The 18,093-nt window shown below is 42.8% G+C and overlaps 1 protein-coding gene across 5 annotated transcripts in view; it reads left to right on the forward strand.

Moving 5' to 3' along the window:
- Positions 1–18,093, forward strand: part of LRP8 (LDL receptor related protein 8) — a 390,473-nt gene that overhangs the window by 278,470 nt on the left and 93,910 nt on the right. For all 5 annotated transcript variants that reach the window (XM_033917173.1, XM_033917171.1, XM_033917172.1 and 2 more), the window contains 3 exons: positions 13,419–13,787; positions 16,272–16,394; positions 16,501–16,626. In XM_033917173.1, the coding sequence (XP_033773064.1) occupies positions 13,419–13,787; positions 16,272–16,394; positions 16,501–16,626 (618 nt within the window). The remainder of the gene's footprint in view (positions 1–13,418; positions 13,788–16,271; positions 16,395–16,500; positions 16,627–18,093) is intronic.

The raw sequence follows: 18,093 nt of genomic DNA on the forward strand, positions 1-18,093 counted from the left end.
GTGACAATTGGGTGGAACAGATAAAAATGCATAATTCAGTACCTTAATGTCTTGTAAAAAGTGAGATAGAGAGAACAACTAGGAGACTAGCACAGCCATGTCACACATCTTAAATTGTAAATGCAAATCGCTGTTTTCAAATTGTAGAAGAAAGCCAGGAGTGTTTAAGGGGAAAGCAGAGTAAAGGATGCAAATTATCCCCATCAATTTCTAAGCAGCCTGCAGATGCAGGGAAAATGCACAATTTGAAATGTCTGTATACAAATGCCAGGAGCCTGAAAAATAAAATGAAAGAGTTAGAATATATAGCACTAAATGAAGAGGTAGATATAATTAGTATCTCAAAGACCAACGCCAATTGTTAATCTTTGTAAATCTGTTAACTTCAGTTCACTCTTATGTTGCAGCTCACTGACTTTGGTCAATTTTACTTATTTTGTAAACCGCTTAGAATCTCAAAGCTTATGTGATATATAAATAAAAACTTATGTTATAGTAACATAGAAAATGATGGCAGACAAAGACCTGAATGAGCTATCCAGTCTGCCCTGTAACTACATGCATTACTATTTCATGACTGAATTGTCTTTTTTTTTTTTTCTTTGTATCATCTGGGCCATAAACCTTAGAAGTCCACCCAGTACTGTCCATGGGTTCCAACTAATGGAGTTGCTGTTGAAGCTTACTCTAGCAGCCTATCCAAACCATCTCCTTGGTGGGATTCAGACCATGAAAGTTTGCTTATTCAGATTCTAGTTAGAGATCCTCTATGTTCATCCCACACTTTTTTTATATACCTTCACCATTTTCCTCGCCTCTACCTCCCTCGGGATGACATTCCAGGTATCCACCACCCTCTCTGAGAAAAAGAACATCCTAACTTTACTTCTAAGTCTACCACCCCTCAACCTCAAATTATGTCTTCTAGTTTTAACAATTTCCTTTCTCTGGAGAAGATTTGGTCCTATATTAATACCTTTCAAATATTTAAACATCTGTATCGTATCTCCCCTGTCCCTCCTCTCATCTAGAGCAGTGGTTCCCAACCCTACCCTGGAGGACCACCAGGCCAGTCGGGTTTTCGGGCTAGCCCTACTGAATATGCATGAGAGAGATCTGCATATAATGGAGGTGCCAGGCCTGCAAATCTGCTCCATGCATATTCATTAGGGCTATCCTGAAAACCCGACTGGCCTGGTGGTCCACCAGGACAGGGTTGGGAACCACTGATCTAGAGTATACATATTCAGCTCTTCTAGACTCTCCTTGAATATCTTTTGGCTCAACCCCCTTACCATTTTCATCGCCTTTCTCTGAACTGCTTCTTATATCCTTCACCATATCCAGCCTCTAAAACTGAATACAATACTACAAGTGGGGCCTCACCAACAAGCTGTCGATGGACATCAGCATCTCCTTTCTTCTGCTTGTTCCGCCTCTCTCTATAAAGTCTAGCATCCTTTTGGCTACAGCCACCGGCTTATCACACTGCTTCGTCACCTTCAGATCCTCAGACACTATCGCCCCATGGTTCCTCTCGCTGTCTGTGGATATCAGCCTCTTGCCTCCCGGCATGTACATCTCCCTCAGATTTCTACTCCCCAAATGCATCACTCGACACCACTTTGCATTGAATTTTAGTTGCCAGACATTAGACCGTTCTTCCAACTTTTGCAGATCCTTTTTCATGTTTTCCACTCTGTCCAGGGTATCCACTCGGTTACAAATCTTGGGATACTGTGTTATCAGTTTACAAATTATATCACAATGATAGAGTGGATCAAATTAGAGGAGGGGTTGCATTATATGTTAGAATTAAATCAAACGGAATAAACATTCGACATGAAACAGATAGTAGCATGGAATTCTTATGGATAGGAATTTTGTGTGTGAAGGGAAAGAATATACTGGTGGGGCTCTATTACAATCCGCTGGGACAGAACAAAGAGACAGATGAAGAAATTTTGCAGAAATTAGGAAAGCTGGCAAGATGAGCAGTAGTTTAATAATGGGTGATTTTGACTACTTTCGCGTATATCAAGCAGTTTATCCACAGTAATAGAGCAATATCACTATGGAGAACCCCTTAAATGCATTATCTTGAATATTACAAAAAAATAAGGTGGAGAAAAAAAACAGCGGTATAAAAGATAATGCCTTATATTCTCAGGATAAATCTTAACCAATTGTTAGTGTAGTCCTTAGTCAATTCTCTCTAAATCACTAACTATTCTCTGTACTCTTAAATCTCTAATCTAATAAAGCTATATGGTGCCTATTTACATATTGCGGCACCATATACACCAGGGGTCTCAAAGTCCCTCCTTGAGGGCCGCAATCCAGTCGGGTTTTCAGGATTTCCGCAATGAATATGTATGAGATCTATGTGCATTCACTGCTTTTAATGCATATTTATTGGGGAAATCCTGAAAACCCGACTGGATTGCGGCCCTCAAGGAGGGACTTTGAGATCCCTGATATACACTGTAAAGAGATTATTGGTCTAATACTAACATACACTTAATTATATGTGTTTATGTATATATATATTAATTATTCATTTTTTCATTTGTATGGACCTTCGGATATCAACTGGATCATGAGTAATGCCCAGCAATCTCTTGTCTTCATCAGTCCACTTTATTGTTTATTTACTCAAAACTCTAGAATTCATTTAGTTTCATAATTATTCTTAATTTCATAATTCCATGACTATTTCTTCATTGTATTTCATTTTAGTTCACTTCACTTACTTAATATCTTTTTCTTCTAATTTAATCTTATTAATTAGCTACTTAGCTTCGAGGTTAGCTCTCAAACGTTCATCAATGCCACCTCTCTTTACAGTGTATATGGTGCCGCAATATGTAAATAGGAACCATATAGCTTTATTAGATTAGAGATTTAAAAGAGTACAGAGAATAGTGATTTAGAGAGAAGTGACTTGTATTCTCAGGAGGCATACTCGTTCAATCATTGGTCATGAAAAGAAAAAAAAACTCCACGATGACACAAAAAAATATATACTGTATTTATAAATAAGTTTCCCAATATAGTATACCGATCAAGAACAAAATACATATATATCTTCAGACAATCATTCTATTGATTGTGCAAAAACTCTCAAGTTCTTTAAGCCCAACAAATATGTATGCTATATCACTTAGCTTCTAAATAACCTTGTGTTTGCTCCATGTTAGTTGCAACTCAGTATCCTAGGATATAAAACTGCTGGACAGGGTGCAGAGACAAGCAACGAAGCTAATAAAAGGTATGGAGAACTTGGAATATGAGGAATGACTTAATAGACTGGGATTGTTCTCCCTTGAGGAAAGAAGACTGCGAGGGGATATGATAGAGACTTTGAAAATACTGAAAGAAATTGACAAAATAGAACAGGAAAAAAAATTATTTACAATGTCCAATGTGACACGGACAAGAGGACATGGACTGAAGCTAAGGGGGACAAGTCCAGGACAAATATCAGGAAGTTCTGCTTCACGCAACACCTGGAATGCTCTCCAAGAGGAGGTTATTGCGGAATCCACCATTCTAGGATTTAAAAGGAAACTAGATGCACATCTCCTTACGAGAGGCATAGAGGGATATGGGTGACTAAAATTATGGCAGGTGTATACCTGGCTGGGCCTCCGCGTGTGCGGATCGCCAGACTTGATGGACTGAAGGTCTGATCCGGAGATGGCAGTTCTTATGTTCTAGAAGGGTAACATTCCTAGATGTAATAATTGACTGCTTCTTGGAGCAACTGGTTCAGGAATCAACAAGAGGGAAGCTATTTTAGATCTAGTCCTTAGTGAAATGCAGATCATAGTATGAGAACTAACGGTGTTGGATCTGCTGAGAAATGGTGACAATCTGAGCTAATATCTGGAGTGAAGTCGCAAAGGAAATCTATTGTAGCAGCATTTAATTTTTGAAAGGACAGCTATAATAAAATGAGGAAAATGGTTTTAAAAAAAGCTGCAAAGGTTGGGATTTTAAATCAGGCATGGACATTGTTTGAAAATACTATCTTAGAATCCAAGACCATGTATTAAAGGTGAAAAGAGCAAACAGCAGCCAGCATGCTTAAAAGGTGAAGTGAAAGAGGCTTTTAGAGCCAAAAGAGCATTCTTCAAAGAATGGAAAAAAGATCCAACTGAAGAAAATAAGAAACAACATAAGTACTGGCAAGTTAGATGCAAAGCACTGATAAAAAAAAGCTAAAAGAAAATATGAACAGAAACTTGCCAAAGAGGCAAAAACTCGGTGACAACTTTTTCAGATACATCAGAAGCAAAAAGTCTGCGACGGGATCCATGGGACTGTTAGATCATCAAGCAGCAAAAGGGGAGGACAAGACCATAGCAGAGAGACTTTGCTTCAATCTTTATGGAAGAAGATGTAAGAGATCAACCTGAATCAGATATAATTTTCAAAGATGAGGATATGGAGGACATGAAAGAAGTCTCTATAAACCTAGAATATGTATTGAGCCAAACTGATAAATTAAGAGTAATAGATCACCTGGACCAAATGGTATATGCCCCAGGTACTGAAAGAGCACAAACATGAAAGTGCTGATCTTGCTGCAGACAACAGCACACAAAATATTAATTTCTCTGCATTCCTGCATAGCTTGTTTATCCTGCATTGAAAGATGCTGTGCACTGCTCCTCGTGAGTTAATTTTGTCACTAAATCCTTTTCTGTATCTTGCAGCCTATAAGCGTTTATAGACTGCTCATTAACTGCACACTGTAGCCTACAACCTGCAGTACTTTTCTGCAGGGATGCTCCCCCTCCCCCCCCCCCCCCCCCCCCCCCCCGGGAGTGGAAGAGGCAAAGCTGCCAAAGAATGAATCCCAGGTCCTCTGCTGAGTTAGCAGGCTGGCCCTCTGTTGTGCATTATTAGCATCTTTTACCGTTTTGATTCTTTATTGTAAGAAATTTCAGCCTTTAATATTTCTATTCAGTCATGAGAGGAGGTTGATCTTTCCTGTTTATAAAGCTGTGCTTTCATGACTTGTGCAATGCTGTTAGATTTAGAAGACATAAGAATAACTATTTAACTTTTACAAGCACATATGCATTTTATTTAGTGTTAAAATCACCAGGCTTTATACATTTTGTTGACTGTTCATACTGTACTTAATAAACATGGCCCTTGTCCTCATGCCATGATTCCTGTAAAAAAAAAATGCATTTGCACACACACACACACATATATATACATATATATCTGAATAATGTGTGTACAGTATATGTATATGCTACGGTAAGTATCTGCTGTATGGACTATAACCAGATAGGGAACTGCTGAGTGCCTGCTCCTTTTTTGGGATTTGGTTCAAGCCTTTTTCAGTAATAACTCAAGAGATATTACATTTGGTATTTCTCTGTCCTCGGAGGGCTTATGATCTAAATCTGCTCCTGAGACAATGGAGGGTTAATTAATTTGCTCAAGGTCACAAGGAATATTGATGGGATTTGGACCCTGGCTTCCCTTCGTCTCAACCTGCTCCTGTAACCATGAAGAGATGCTTCTCCATTTGTATTTGTATCGCATGCATATACTTTTTTTTAAGACGTCAGGGACAGGGGTGTCAGATCGAGAAGAAGGAAAAGAGGTTACTGGACTACCAGGGAGTTTTGGTTATGTTCGGAGGGGCACTAGACTACCAGAAAACAATGTGGAAAGCTACTAGGGCAGGGGGGTTGGGTTTTGAGTTCCCTCTCTATACTTAAATTTAAGTGAGCCAGAAATTTTTTATTAAATCAATAAAAAATAATAGCTGTAACCATAAGGTTACCATATTTTGAGTGGTAAAACCCAGACACATGGCCCCGCCCCATTCTGGCTCTGATCCCGCCCCATTCTGTCCCAGCCCCACCCCCACAAAGCCTCCTTTCATCTTCCCCGATGAACTCCAGCCACATCTGGAGGGCCTGGAGCATGCACAGATGTGCACGGCATCATCTGCGTACGCTCAGAGGCCCTCCAGATGTTTACCAAAACCCAAACTGCCAGGTTTTGGAAAGTCTGCCAAGGCACTTAGACAGTCCTCTCAAAAGAGGACATATCTGTGTTTTCCTGGACATCTGGTAACCCTATGTAGGCATGTTCTATCAGTGCAGCTGCATCTGTTCTAGTGTTCTAGTCAGTGTCAAGGCACCAAGACCCAGATTTTATGGGGGCTGTTCATTCTAATGCCTGCATTCCATGTGTGGCTGGCGTCTCATTTCTATGAATTCCCTGGAGAGCATTGCAGGTGAATTTCCTTGTGGCATCAAATGCCTTTGTATTTTAGTATTTTAGATAGGAAAGAGGTTCTTGAAATCTTGTAATTATGTTTTCCCTAATGCCAGTGGAATGTGTTAAGCTAAAACCAAATATCACGGGATCAGTTCCAAACCTTATTTTCAGTGCTGTAGGAAACAGCATGGTCTCCAAATCACAGCTTAATTCACACAAATTCCCTTTAGCCTCCACAGAGCAAATATCAGTAGGGAAAAGTTGCATCACTGTTACGAACAAAAAAAAAAAAAAAAAAGAGATTCAGCATGTCAAAAATTCATCAGTCTGAAGATTTGGAGGAGACAAAACCATTCTCAACACTGAAAATTGTCCTCCTCTACTACATTCACAAAGACGCCCATGATAATAAAGATACAGCATAAAATGGAACAGAGAAAGAAACGAAAAAAGCAATGTGCCTGACAGTTCACACACAGAGGAGTCAGATCTGGATTTTCAGCACGGAAAAGAAACTGTACTTGGGTACGATAGTATGTGGTGATCTTAAGGTTGAAAAGATGACGGTGAGAGCTCGAAGGATGCTAGGGTGCATAGGGAGAACTATGGAGATATTGATTCCCCTGTATAAGACTCTGGTGAGACCTCATTTAGAATATTGTGTACAATTCTGGAGGCCGCACCTTGAAAAAGATATAAAAAAGGATGAGTCAGCCAGAAGAAGGCTGCTAAAATGGTGCAGGGCTTTGTGATAAGGCGACAGACTTAAAGATCTCAATATATATACTTTGGAGGAAAGGCGGGAGAAGGGAGATAAGATAGAGATGTTTAAATGCCTATATGGCATAAATGTGCCCGAGGAAAGTCTCTTTCATTTGAAAGGAAGTTCCACAATGAACATAAGAATTGCCGCTATGGGGTCAGCCCAGTGGTCCATCATGCCCAACAGTCTGCTCCCGTGGTGGCCCTTAGGTCAAAGACTAGTGCCCTAACTGAGTACTAGCCTTACCTGCGTATGTTCTGGTTCAGCAGGAACATTGTCTTGAATCCCGGAGGGTGTTTTCCCCTATAACAGCCTTCGGAAGAGCGTTCCAGTTTTCCACCACTCTCTGGGTGAAGAAAAACTTCCTTACGTTGGTACAAAATCTATCCCCTTTTAACTTTAGAGAGTGCCCTCTCGTTCTCTCTATCTTGGAGAGGGTGAACAACCTGTCTTTATCTATAAGTCTATTCCCTTCATTATCTTGAATGTTTCAATCAAGTCCCCTCTGTCTCCTCTTTTCAAGGGAGAAGAGGCCCAGTTTCTCTAATCTCTCACTGTACAGCAACTCCTTCAACCCCTTAACCATTTTAGTCGCTCTTCTCTGGACCCTTTCGAGTAATACTGTGTCCTTCTTCATGTACGGCAACCAGTGCTGGACGCAGTATTCCATGTGAGGGCGTACCATGGCCCAGTACAGCGGCATGATAACCTTCTCCGATCTGTTCGTGATCCTCTTCTTAATCATTTCTAGCATTCTGTTTGCCCTTTTCGCCACTGCCACGCATTGTGCGGACAGCTTCATTGACTTGTCGACCAGTACTCCCAAGTCTCTTTCCTGGGGGGTCTCTCTAAGCACTACACCGGACATCCTGTATTCGTGTATAAGATTTTTGTTACCGACATGCATCATCTTACACTTATCCACGTTAAACCTCATTTGCCATGTCACGGTCCATTCCTCGAGCGTGTTTATGAGAGGGCATAGGATGACTCGGGAGTAATCTAAGGAAATACTTTTTTACAGAAAGGGTGGTAGTTGCATGGAAGAGGTGGTGGAGTCAGACTGTCTCTGAATTCAAGAAGGCCTTGGATAGTCATGTGGGATCTCTTAGAGAGAGGAAGAGATAATGGTTACTGTGGATGGGCAGACCAGATGGGCCATTTGGCCTTTATCTGCCATCATGTTTTTGTTATCTGGATAATATCATTAAAAATCATCACTGACTGCCCTGGTACCATCCAGATAATGTGGGGGCATTCTAGGGGAGCTAGCTAAGGCACAGCTAGGTGTTATTTGGGTACTGCGGATATTCAGCACAATAGCTGTCTTAATTTGTCTGGATAGTTATCCAGGTACCGACGTGTAATGTAAATAGTACCTAAATAGCTTCCAGCATCTGCCTTATATCAGTATCCTCAGCACCAGAATTTAGTTATGGCCCAGGACTAAATATCCAGGTATAAATTTAAATATTTCATTTGGTGTTTTAAAGAAACACTGACTGCAGTTTAAATATTGGAAAGTGTATCTTTTAAGTGGGAGAGTGTGGCGCAGTGGTTAAAGCTACAGCCTCCGCACCCTGGGGTTGTGGGTTCAATCCCACGCTGCTTCTTGTGACCCTGGGCAAGTCACTTAATCCCCCCATTGCCCCAGGTACGTTAGATAGATTATGAGCCTACCGGGACAGACATGGAAAAAATGCTTGAGTACCTGAACCGTTCTGAGCTCCCCTGGGAGAACGGTATAGAAAATGGAATAAATAAAAGTTTTCTTTTGCTCTCTAAGAAAGGCATGAGTTTTATCTTGTAGGCCAAAAAAAAGTTTCTATTGGTCTCACAATTGTTTCCATATTGGAGATCGCTGACCGCCTGCCTTGTTTTGGGACCTTCTTTTTTGATTAAAGCGCCATGGGCATCCAGGTGGTGATAGAGATCAGCAAGAGTTTGCAAAAGTGTGTGAATAAAGGCAATATTTAGACATTAAAATGCCTTCCAGTAATGTTTATATGTAATCATTTTTATTAAATAACACAAGGATAACAAGGTTCATAACAAAGCGCTTTTCAGAACAGAACATAAATCCAATCCCCACCCTCCAAACCCCCCACCTTCCCACCCTCCCCCCCACCCCGGCAGCAGCGGTAACTTGTCAAAGTAAAGGAAAATGTAAATCAATAAGTCAAATAGTCCAAATTTGGTGTTGAACATAAGGAGTAAAAGTTACGCTAAAGGGGTACCAACAGGAGTAGAACAGACGGCCAGGTTTAGTCGACATATCCACAATCTCTCGGCGTTCTAATAACATTTGTTGTAACATTAATGCTCTCCATTGTGAGATGGTTGGGGGTTGAGACGATATCCACTGTAGTAAGATACATTTCCGTCCCAGCAACACTGTTCTACGGAGGAAGGCTGCACAGCCTGGTTTTGGCGGGTGAAATAAAACTGTACTGATTGGTTAATGACAAGAAAACTTTATTAACAAACAATGAGAACAAGGATGTAGCAACAGTACAAAACCACGTCTCAGTAAAAGCTCATTCTCGATAAAGAAAGGCCAAAGTATGTTAGATTGGGCAAATTTAAGATGACCCATGAACTTGTAAGCCCATGAGTATATTACTTTACATTACATTAAGGATTTCTATTCCGCCCTTACCTTGCAGTTCAAGGCGGATCACAAAAGAATTATCCAAGATGTATTACAACAAGAACTTCCCCAAAAAAAAAAAAAATAAATTGGTCATTTTCAAAAAGAGTCAGGTTTATTTGTTTGGGGTAGTTGGCTTTAGTGAGAGGCGGAGTTTGAGACTTGCGGTATTCTTTCTCTTTTCAGAGTTTTCTTGAAGAGGTTGGTCTTTTTATTTCTTTTCTAAAAGTCTTGTAGTGGAGGGATGCCGTCGGTAGATTGGCGATTTGGTTGTCTAGTTTGGCTGCTTGAGTGGCCAGGAGGCCACTATATAGTTTTTTCCGTTTGACCTCCTTAATTGGGGGGTATGAGAATGGGGTGTGAGTTTTCCTATGTCCTATGTACCCATATTCCAGCTAGCTAACTTTCAAAGAGAGTCCCCAAAGGGGGATCAGGAGAAAAATGCTACCGGTATTTTGCACCTACAGTATATACTTTTCCACTGGCTTTAGAACATAAGAAATGCCGCTGCTGGGTCAGACCAGTGGTCCATCCTGCCCAGCAGTCCACTCACGCAGCAGCCCTCAGGTCAAAGACCAGTGCTCTTAATGAGTCCAGCCTCACCTGTGTACGTTCCAATTTAGCAGGAACTTGTCTAACTTTGTCTTGAATCCCTGGAGGGTGATTTCCCCTATAACAGCCTCCAGAAGAGCGTTCCAGTTTTCTACCACTCTAGGTGAAGAAGAATTTCCTTACGTTTGTACGGAATCTATCCCCTTTTAACTTTTAGAGAGTGCCCTCTCGTTCTCCCTATCTTAGAGAGGGTGAACAACCTGTCTTTCTCTACTAAGTCTATTCCCTTCAGTATTTTGAATGTTTCGATCAAGTCCCCTCTGTCTCCTCTTTTCCAGGGAGAAGAGGCCCAGTTTCTCTAATCTCTCAGTGTTCGGCAACTCCTCCAGCCCCTTAACCATTTTAGTCGCTCTCCTCTGGATCCTTTTGAGTAGTACTGCATCCTCCTTCATGTACGGCGACCAGTGCTGGACGCAGTATTCCAGGTGAGGGCGTACCATGGCCCAGTACAGCGGCATGATAACCCTCTCCGATCTGTTCGTGATCCCCTTCTTAATCTTTCCTAGCATTCTGTTCCCCCTTTTTGCCTCTTTCTTCATAACCAGATCCCAACCCTTTACACACAGTGATGGGGGGGATGGAATTTTTAAAGGGCCTCTTTGCTTGCACAACAGTTTTCAAATTTGCTTTCAGTACGACAGCAAACGAGGAATATGAAATCCAAAACGTTTGTTGCTACTTGAGGCTTGTTATGTTTGAAGGAGCATCCGTTGCATCTCTGGAGCCATGTTGATGCTTCATATAAAACAAGTTTCAGGTTTATTAAAAATTGTCAAATACTTCAATGCATATGACAGTTTTTAAAATTAGGAGACAAACAATAAAACAATTTTATACAAATAAACGTACAGTGTATACGTACAAATAATTACCGGTACAAAAGAAAACGAGGGTGAACTACAATCTTTAAAGAAAATAAAGATGCATTTAGGGAAAAAACATCTGGAGGGTAATAAAAATAATCTTGAAAGCATGGCTAAGCCTAGAGAAGGTAAAGGAGATTGCGACCTATACGTAAGGTCTGATTAAAATTGTCATGTCGAAACCATGAAAAACTGGAAGAATCCAACAGATTAAAAGCGCTTGTAATCTACATTGATTGATTTGTCTTCATCTCCAGTTCTCAGTAACTTAGACACAGACTGAATGACCAAACCTCCTGCTAAATGCATATAAGTGTAGCACAGTGTAGCACAAAGAGTGCAAACACACAGCATCTCCACCTAGCTCACTGGTGGGGGTAGCAGAAAGCTAGCATAAAAAAAAACCCTCTTGGTTTGAGAAGAGGGGAAAAGGCAGAGCCACTGCTGCCTGCCGAGTTCTATTCGTTCCACCTCTTTTGCTTTGTCCACCAGTCAAGAGGAGTCTATAAGCAGTACTTACCTGCAGTTTTCCTCTGCAGTCTGAGCCAAGTGGGAGTTCAAAAATTGTTTTTACATTATGATGGCAGGTCCAATGCACTGGTTTGTGTAGGGCAGGGGTAGGCAATTCCGGTCCTTGAGAGCCAGAGCCAGGTCAGGTTTTCAGGATATCCACAATCAATATGCATGAGATAGATTTGCAGCTCAAGGAGGCAGTACATGCAAATCCATCTTGTACATATTCATTGTGGATATCCTGAAAACCTGACCTGGCTCTGGCTCTCGAGGACCGGAATTGCCTACCCCTGGTGTAGGGCTATCCAAAGGGTTAATTCTGCCCTATCTGTTAGACTATGGTCCTTTTAGGCAATTATGCTGCTCTCAGCAAGAATTTGTATTGGATCTACTGGTCTGTTGTTCACCTGCAACCTATTGATTGATTACAGGTTGCTCTTAGATTAAAATTGGATTATAGAGTTTTAGAAAGAGATTGAAAACAGGCAGTCCCCGGGTTAAGAACGAGTTCCATTTTTTAAACCGTTCTTAAGTTGAATTTGTATGTAACTTGGATCCTAGTATTCTTCCCATCTTCTCCACCTCCTTGAGGCCCCTCTTACATTCCTTTCCATCCATCCCACTGTTCCATCTCCAGCACCACATCCAACATTACTCCCTCTCATTTCTCTCTTCCCCATGCATCTCTACTTCACTCCTGTCCCACCACCATGTCTAAGAATTTTCTCTCCCTCCCTATGCCCAACAATTCTCCTCTTTCTTCATCTCCCCATGTGCACCATCTCTTTCCCTCTCACTCAGACACCAAATTCATCCTTTCTATTCTGTCCCCCTACCTCAGCATCTCTTTCCCTCACTCCCTCCATTCTTCCATCCTATGTCTCATGCTCCCCTCCCTCCCTCCATTCTGTATCCCAGGTTAATGCTCCCTCCCTCCTTCCTTCCATCCTTTGTCCGGTTTGTGCTCCCTCCCGAGTACCAATGCTCCCCTCTTCCTCCCTGTGTCCCAATGTGCCCCTCTCCCTCCCTCCATTCTGTGCCTCCGGCAGATGTTTACCTTCTTCTAGCTGCCTCCCTTCTCCTAACTGGAGTCATTTCTCTGCACAAAACCGCGGGCAGCAGTTCCTACGCATGTTCCATGGCTGAGCTGGAAGCCTTCCCTCTGATGTCAGAGGAAGCTTCTCCCACATCAGAGGGAAGGCTTCTGGCTCAGCCACGGGATGCGCGTAGGAGTCACTGCCTGCTGCTTTGTGCAGAGAAAAAACTGCAGCTGGAAGGAGGAGGGAGCCGTCCAGAAGGTAAACATCGGCTAGAGGGAGGCACATATTTGGGGCACAACATGGAGGGAGGGAGAAAGAGGAACACATTGAGACTCGGGAGGGAGGGAGAGGGGCATGTAGAACAGGACCCCCCATTCATATGTACTAGTCCGACATAAGTCAGATGTTCATAAAACGGGGACTGCTTGTATTGTATTTTATATGGAATGTAATTTGCTTGGGGTTTCTTGTGAATATTAAGCGAACCTCTAATCCAGGATGGAGAATGAGGGCCACAATCTAGTCAGGTTTTCAGGACTTCCCCAATGAATATGCATGAGATCTATTTGCATACAGTGGAGGTAGTACATGCATATTCATTGGAGAAATCCTGAAAATTTGACTGGATTGCAGCCCTCATTCCTCAACTGTGCTTGAATCTATTCACTTTGCATTAAATTTAAGACCCATATTTCTTTTCTTTCTTTGTGTCCCTCATGTAGTCTGTTCATCCAATGAATTCCTCTGCAGTAACAAGACTTGCATTGCCTCGATTTTCTTGTGCGATGGTGACGATGACTGTGGTGACGGCAGTGATGAAAGCAAGTGCTCACCCCTCACGTGCAGCTCGGATAAGTTCCAGTGCAACAACAGTGTCTGCATCTCACAGTTGTGGGTCTGCGACGGCCAGCCTGACTGCGAGGACCTCTCCGATGAGGAACCAGAACTATGTGGGCACAAAGTGAAATCCAAGGCTGTCAATGCCTGTGGCTCCAATGAATTCAGATGCAGTAATGGCGACTGCATCCACCAGAACTGGAAATGTGACGGGGATGAAGATTGCAAGGACAAGTCGGATGAAGTGGATTGTCGTGAGTAGTGTTGCACATACATGCTTAATTTCTTCCAAGCAGGGCAGGCTCAACCTGTAGACAAGTTTATTTAAAATTTGTTAAATCGCCTAAACATAGTTTCTAAGCGGTTTACCGTTAAAATTTATGGGTAGCTTTACAATAACAACGGCTGCACACCTTACTGGCTAGGGTTCAGTTGCAGGATGGCAAAAGAGCTTTCAACGCTATTCACATCAAAATGTGTGACTGTCCAGCTTGGGCTCGTTTCATAGCCTCCTGATTAAATGTAGCTTGTTTGCTTACTGCTGTATGGCTTTCTATCATATTTCAAGAAATAAAGATTGAACAACAGCAAAAGTTTCTTTTTTACTTATCCTTTTAATGCCCCGACGGGACCTGTTTCGCCCAAAAGGGCTTTTTCAAGGGTTCATAAAGAGCTCTTTCTCAGCGCTCTCTCTCATTTGGGGCTAGAGCTGCATTGGGGGATAGGAGGGAGAGATGGATAACTACTATACAGGGGGATGGGAGGTTGGGAGGGATGGAAAACTGCTACACTGGGGAATGGGTGAGAGGGGAGGAAAGATGCTGCACATGGGAGGAGAGGAGAGAGTAAGAATTGGGATGGAAGAAAGGAAGGGAGAGAAGAGGTAGACAGGGGTCAGAGGGAGAAATCCTGCATGTGGTGGAGGGGAGGGAGACATGTAATTCTCCTTGATTGTTACATCTGACTCCAATTATTGTATTTCTATCCTATTTACCCAATTGTCCCGTCTGTTTTGAAAGTCATGTATTTGCTATATGAACTCTTTGTTCCCCTGTGTATTGTTATAAATTATTTTTAGAACTGTACATCGCCCTGAATATATGATAGGGCGAGTAAACAAATTTTAAATAAACTTGAAACTTGAGAGCAGGGAGAGATGGTGCATGGAGAGAGAAAGAAAGGTTGCACATCATAATGGAGGGGAGGAAGGGAGAGATGCTGCATGGCGTGGAATAGGAAGGTTTGACCCAGAGCACAAAGCAAAGAGAGAGAGATAGTAGACAGGAGGAAAGAAACAAATGTTGGATATGACAGCAGAAGGTAGAAAAAATAATGTTATTTTCTAATTTGTGATTACAACATGTTAGATTGACATGTGTCTCCTGCCAGAACTGGTGTTAGACAGCGAGTGTGAGCTAGGACCTAACAGAGAGAGGTAAAAGGGGTTTTTTTTTGGTTTATTTTGTTTACACCACAGCACCAGCATGGGTTAGAGAGGGAAAATGTGGGTGGGGTGGGTGGAAAGGCTACAAAATAAATCTGCCAGGACTTTGGGGAAAACCCCCCCAAAATGCCCAATTGGACAGGAAAATTGAATCGAAAAATTGATTCAATAAATCGAATTGAAAAAGTTTTTCCTGAATCGGGCAGCACTACATTATATCATAATGTATACCGTTTGAATATTTTTTTTCTGCTGAAATTGTCTTTTGCCTGTGTCCAGATTGTCTTACCATGCACCGCTTTGGGCGAGTTTCTTCGAAAAGGCGCAGTGGCCATTTTGGTCCACTCTTCCAGGTAATATGTAGAAATAAAACCAAAGCACAAAGGGAAAAAAAAAGTCGCCTTTTTTTTTATTGGACTAGCATAACGTAGTTTATGATTAGCTTTCAAAGGTTAACCCCTTCCTTCCTGAGATCAGAAATATACTGATACCGACATTTGCTTATTTCTGATTTCAGGAAGGAAGGGGTTACAAAACCCTGCTAGAGTTTTTAGCGCTGGTTGCGGTGATAATAGCTCCTATGAGTGTCAGAGCTGTTACTGCCGCGGCCAGCACTAAAAAAAAACACGCTTTCGGGTCTGGTTTTGTCTAGTAATTGGCTAATGTCATTGATGCTGTCTCCCGGTATTGTGTGATGTTTTATGATTTTTAGATTTGTTCATTGCTTTTCTATTAAGATTAAGCAATCCATCAAATTTTAATAAAACTTAATAATAATAAATGGGGGGTAAGTTAGTCCAATAAAAAAGGTATTAATTTTTTTCTGTGCGTTTTTGTTTTATTTCTACATATCACTTTCAAAAATGTGGTAAAATAAATCCGTATAAATAAACAGATGCCATTAATTCTGATCACTACAGCCTGAAATTAGGCGTTTACCTCTCCAGGAACATCTCCCCCCTCTCAAGTGTGATTTAAAAAAAAATATTTGGGAGATGGTGGCATATCTACTTGGGTATTTGTTTCTAATAATAATCTAGATCAGGGGTAGGGAACTCCGTCCTCAGGTTTTCAGGATTTCCCCAGTGAATATGCATTGAAAGCAGTGCATGCAAATAGATCTCATGCATGTTTATTGGGAAAATCCTGAAAACCCGACTGGAATACGGCTCTCGAGGACCGGAGTTCCCTACCCCTGATCTAGATCATTCTTGTAGTACTGCCTCACACAACGGGAGGCTTCCAGCGCTTCCATGATTTAATTGGCTTAAGCACTGCTCGTGTCTTTTTGCAGTTCTTGTGACTTGCCAGCCTGATGAATTCCAGTGTGGGGATGGCTCGTGTGTCCATGGGACCAAGCAATGTGATAAAGTGCGCGACTGCCCAGACAGTAGCGACGAGGCCGGCTGCATCATTGGTACGTAGGGATTATCACTAGTGCAGCACTGGCATAACCTTCCCAAATCCTATATACTCCTCTTATTTAGCGATTTGGTTGTTTCCTTCCCTGCTCTCCTTTTCAGCCGAGTTCAAGTGTGAAGGTTCCAGCAAATTTCACTGCAAGAGCGGAGAATGTATCGATGCCAGCAAAGTGTGCGATTCCCATCGAGACTGCAGAGACTGGTCAGATGAACCGCTGAAAGAATGTGGTACAGTATTCTTCCTAGTATATGCACAGAAGTTCTTGCTTATATATACAGTGGTACCTCGGTTTACGAGTGCACCGGTTTGCGAGTGTTTTGCAAGACGAGCAAAACATTTGCAAACTTGGTGCCTCGTAAACCGAGCGCGCCTCGATTTGCGAGCACCCACCCTGCGAACCGGCACCCTCTCCCCCGCGATCCGGCACCCCCCCGCCTCCATCGGTCACCCCCCCCCCGCCGCGACCTGAGGTCCCCCCAACCCACCCGAACCCTCTTCTTACTTTGATGTAGCCTCCGCATCGGCACCAGCATGTCCTGTGCTGTGCTGTGCTGGTGTCCGAAGATCTGCCTCCGGTGCTGGGCCTTGAGCATGTGCGCATGCTCAAGGCCTGAGAGTTCACGTCGAACGTCCAACGTGAACTCTCAGGCCTTGAGCATGCGCACATGCTCAAGGCCCAGCACCGGAGGCAGATTTTCGAGCACCGGCACAGCACAGGACATGCTGGTGCCGGTGCGGAGGCTACATCAAAGTAAGAAGAGGGTTCGGGTGGGTTGGGGGGACCTCAGGTCACGGCGGGGGGTGCCCGAAGGTGGCAGGGGGAGGTGCCGGTTCGCGGGGGGGGCCTTCGGGGGGGAGCAATGCCGATTCTCGTGGGGGGGGGAACAGCGCTGCTGGCCTCAGGGGGGGGTGGAGGGTGGGAACCTATCAAAGCGAGTTTCCATTATTTCTTATGGGGAAACTCGCTTTGATAAACGAGCATTTTGGATTACGAGCATGCTCCTGGAAAGGATTATGCTCGTAATCCAAGGTACCACTGTATATCTAATATAAAAATATCTCTCTTTTTTTTATTAATCTTTATTGGTTTTCAAACTTTGACAGTGCCATACAATTAATTTATAAGTAAACATTACAGAAAAGGCACATTTAACTACACAATTAATACAGAAAACAATCATTTCCCCCCCTCCTCCCCATAACTTGTTATATTAATTAATCTTTATTCATTTTTAAAGCTCCCAGTAAGTGTAACATATAATACAATCATTTATACTTAAATCACACTTAATATAACATGAAATTCTAAACTATATCGAATAATCCCTCTCCCTTGTATCCTATAAATATTAATTTTTTCCTGTAATTCATATACAGTGGTACCTCGGTTTGCGAGTACACCGGTTTGCGAGTGGTTTGCAAGACGAGCAAAACATTCGCAAAATCGGCACCTCGGAAACCGAGCGTGCCTCGATTTATGAGCACACACCCCTGCGATCCGGCACCCTCCCCCCCCCCCCCCCGCGATCCGGCACCCTCTGCTCGCGTCGCACCCCCTCCCTGCCGCGATCCGACATCCCCCAGGCATCCACCCACCCACCCGATCACATTTCTTACCCCCGTTTGGCACGGGCACCAACGCACAGGACATGCCGGTGCCAGTGCCCGAAGATCTGCCTCCTTCGCGCTGGGCC

The sequence above is a fragment of the Geotrypetes seraphini genome, chromosome 12 (assembly GCF_902459505.1).
Source record: "Geotrypetes seraphini chromosome 12, aGeoSer1.1, whole genome shotgun sequence".
NCBI lineage: Eukaryota > Metazoa > Chordata > Amphibia > Gymnophiona > Dermophiidae > Geotrypetes > Geotrypetes seraphini.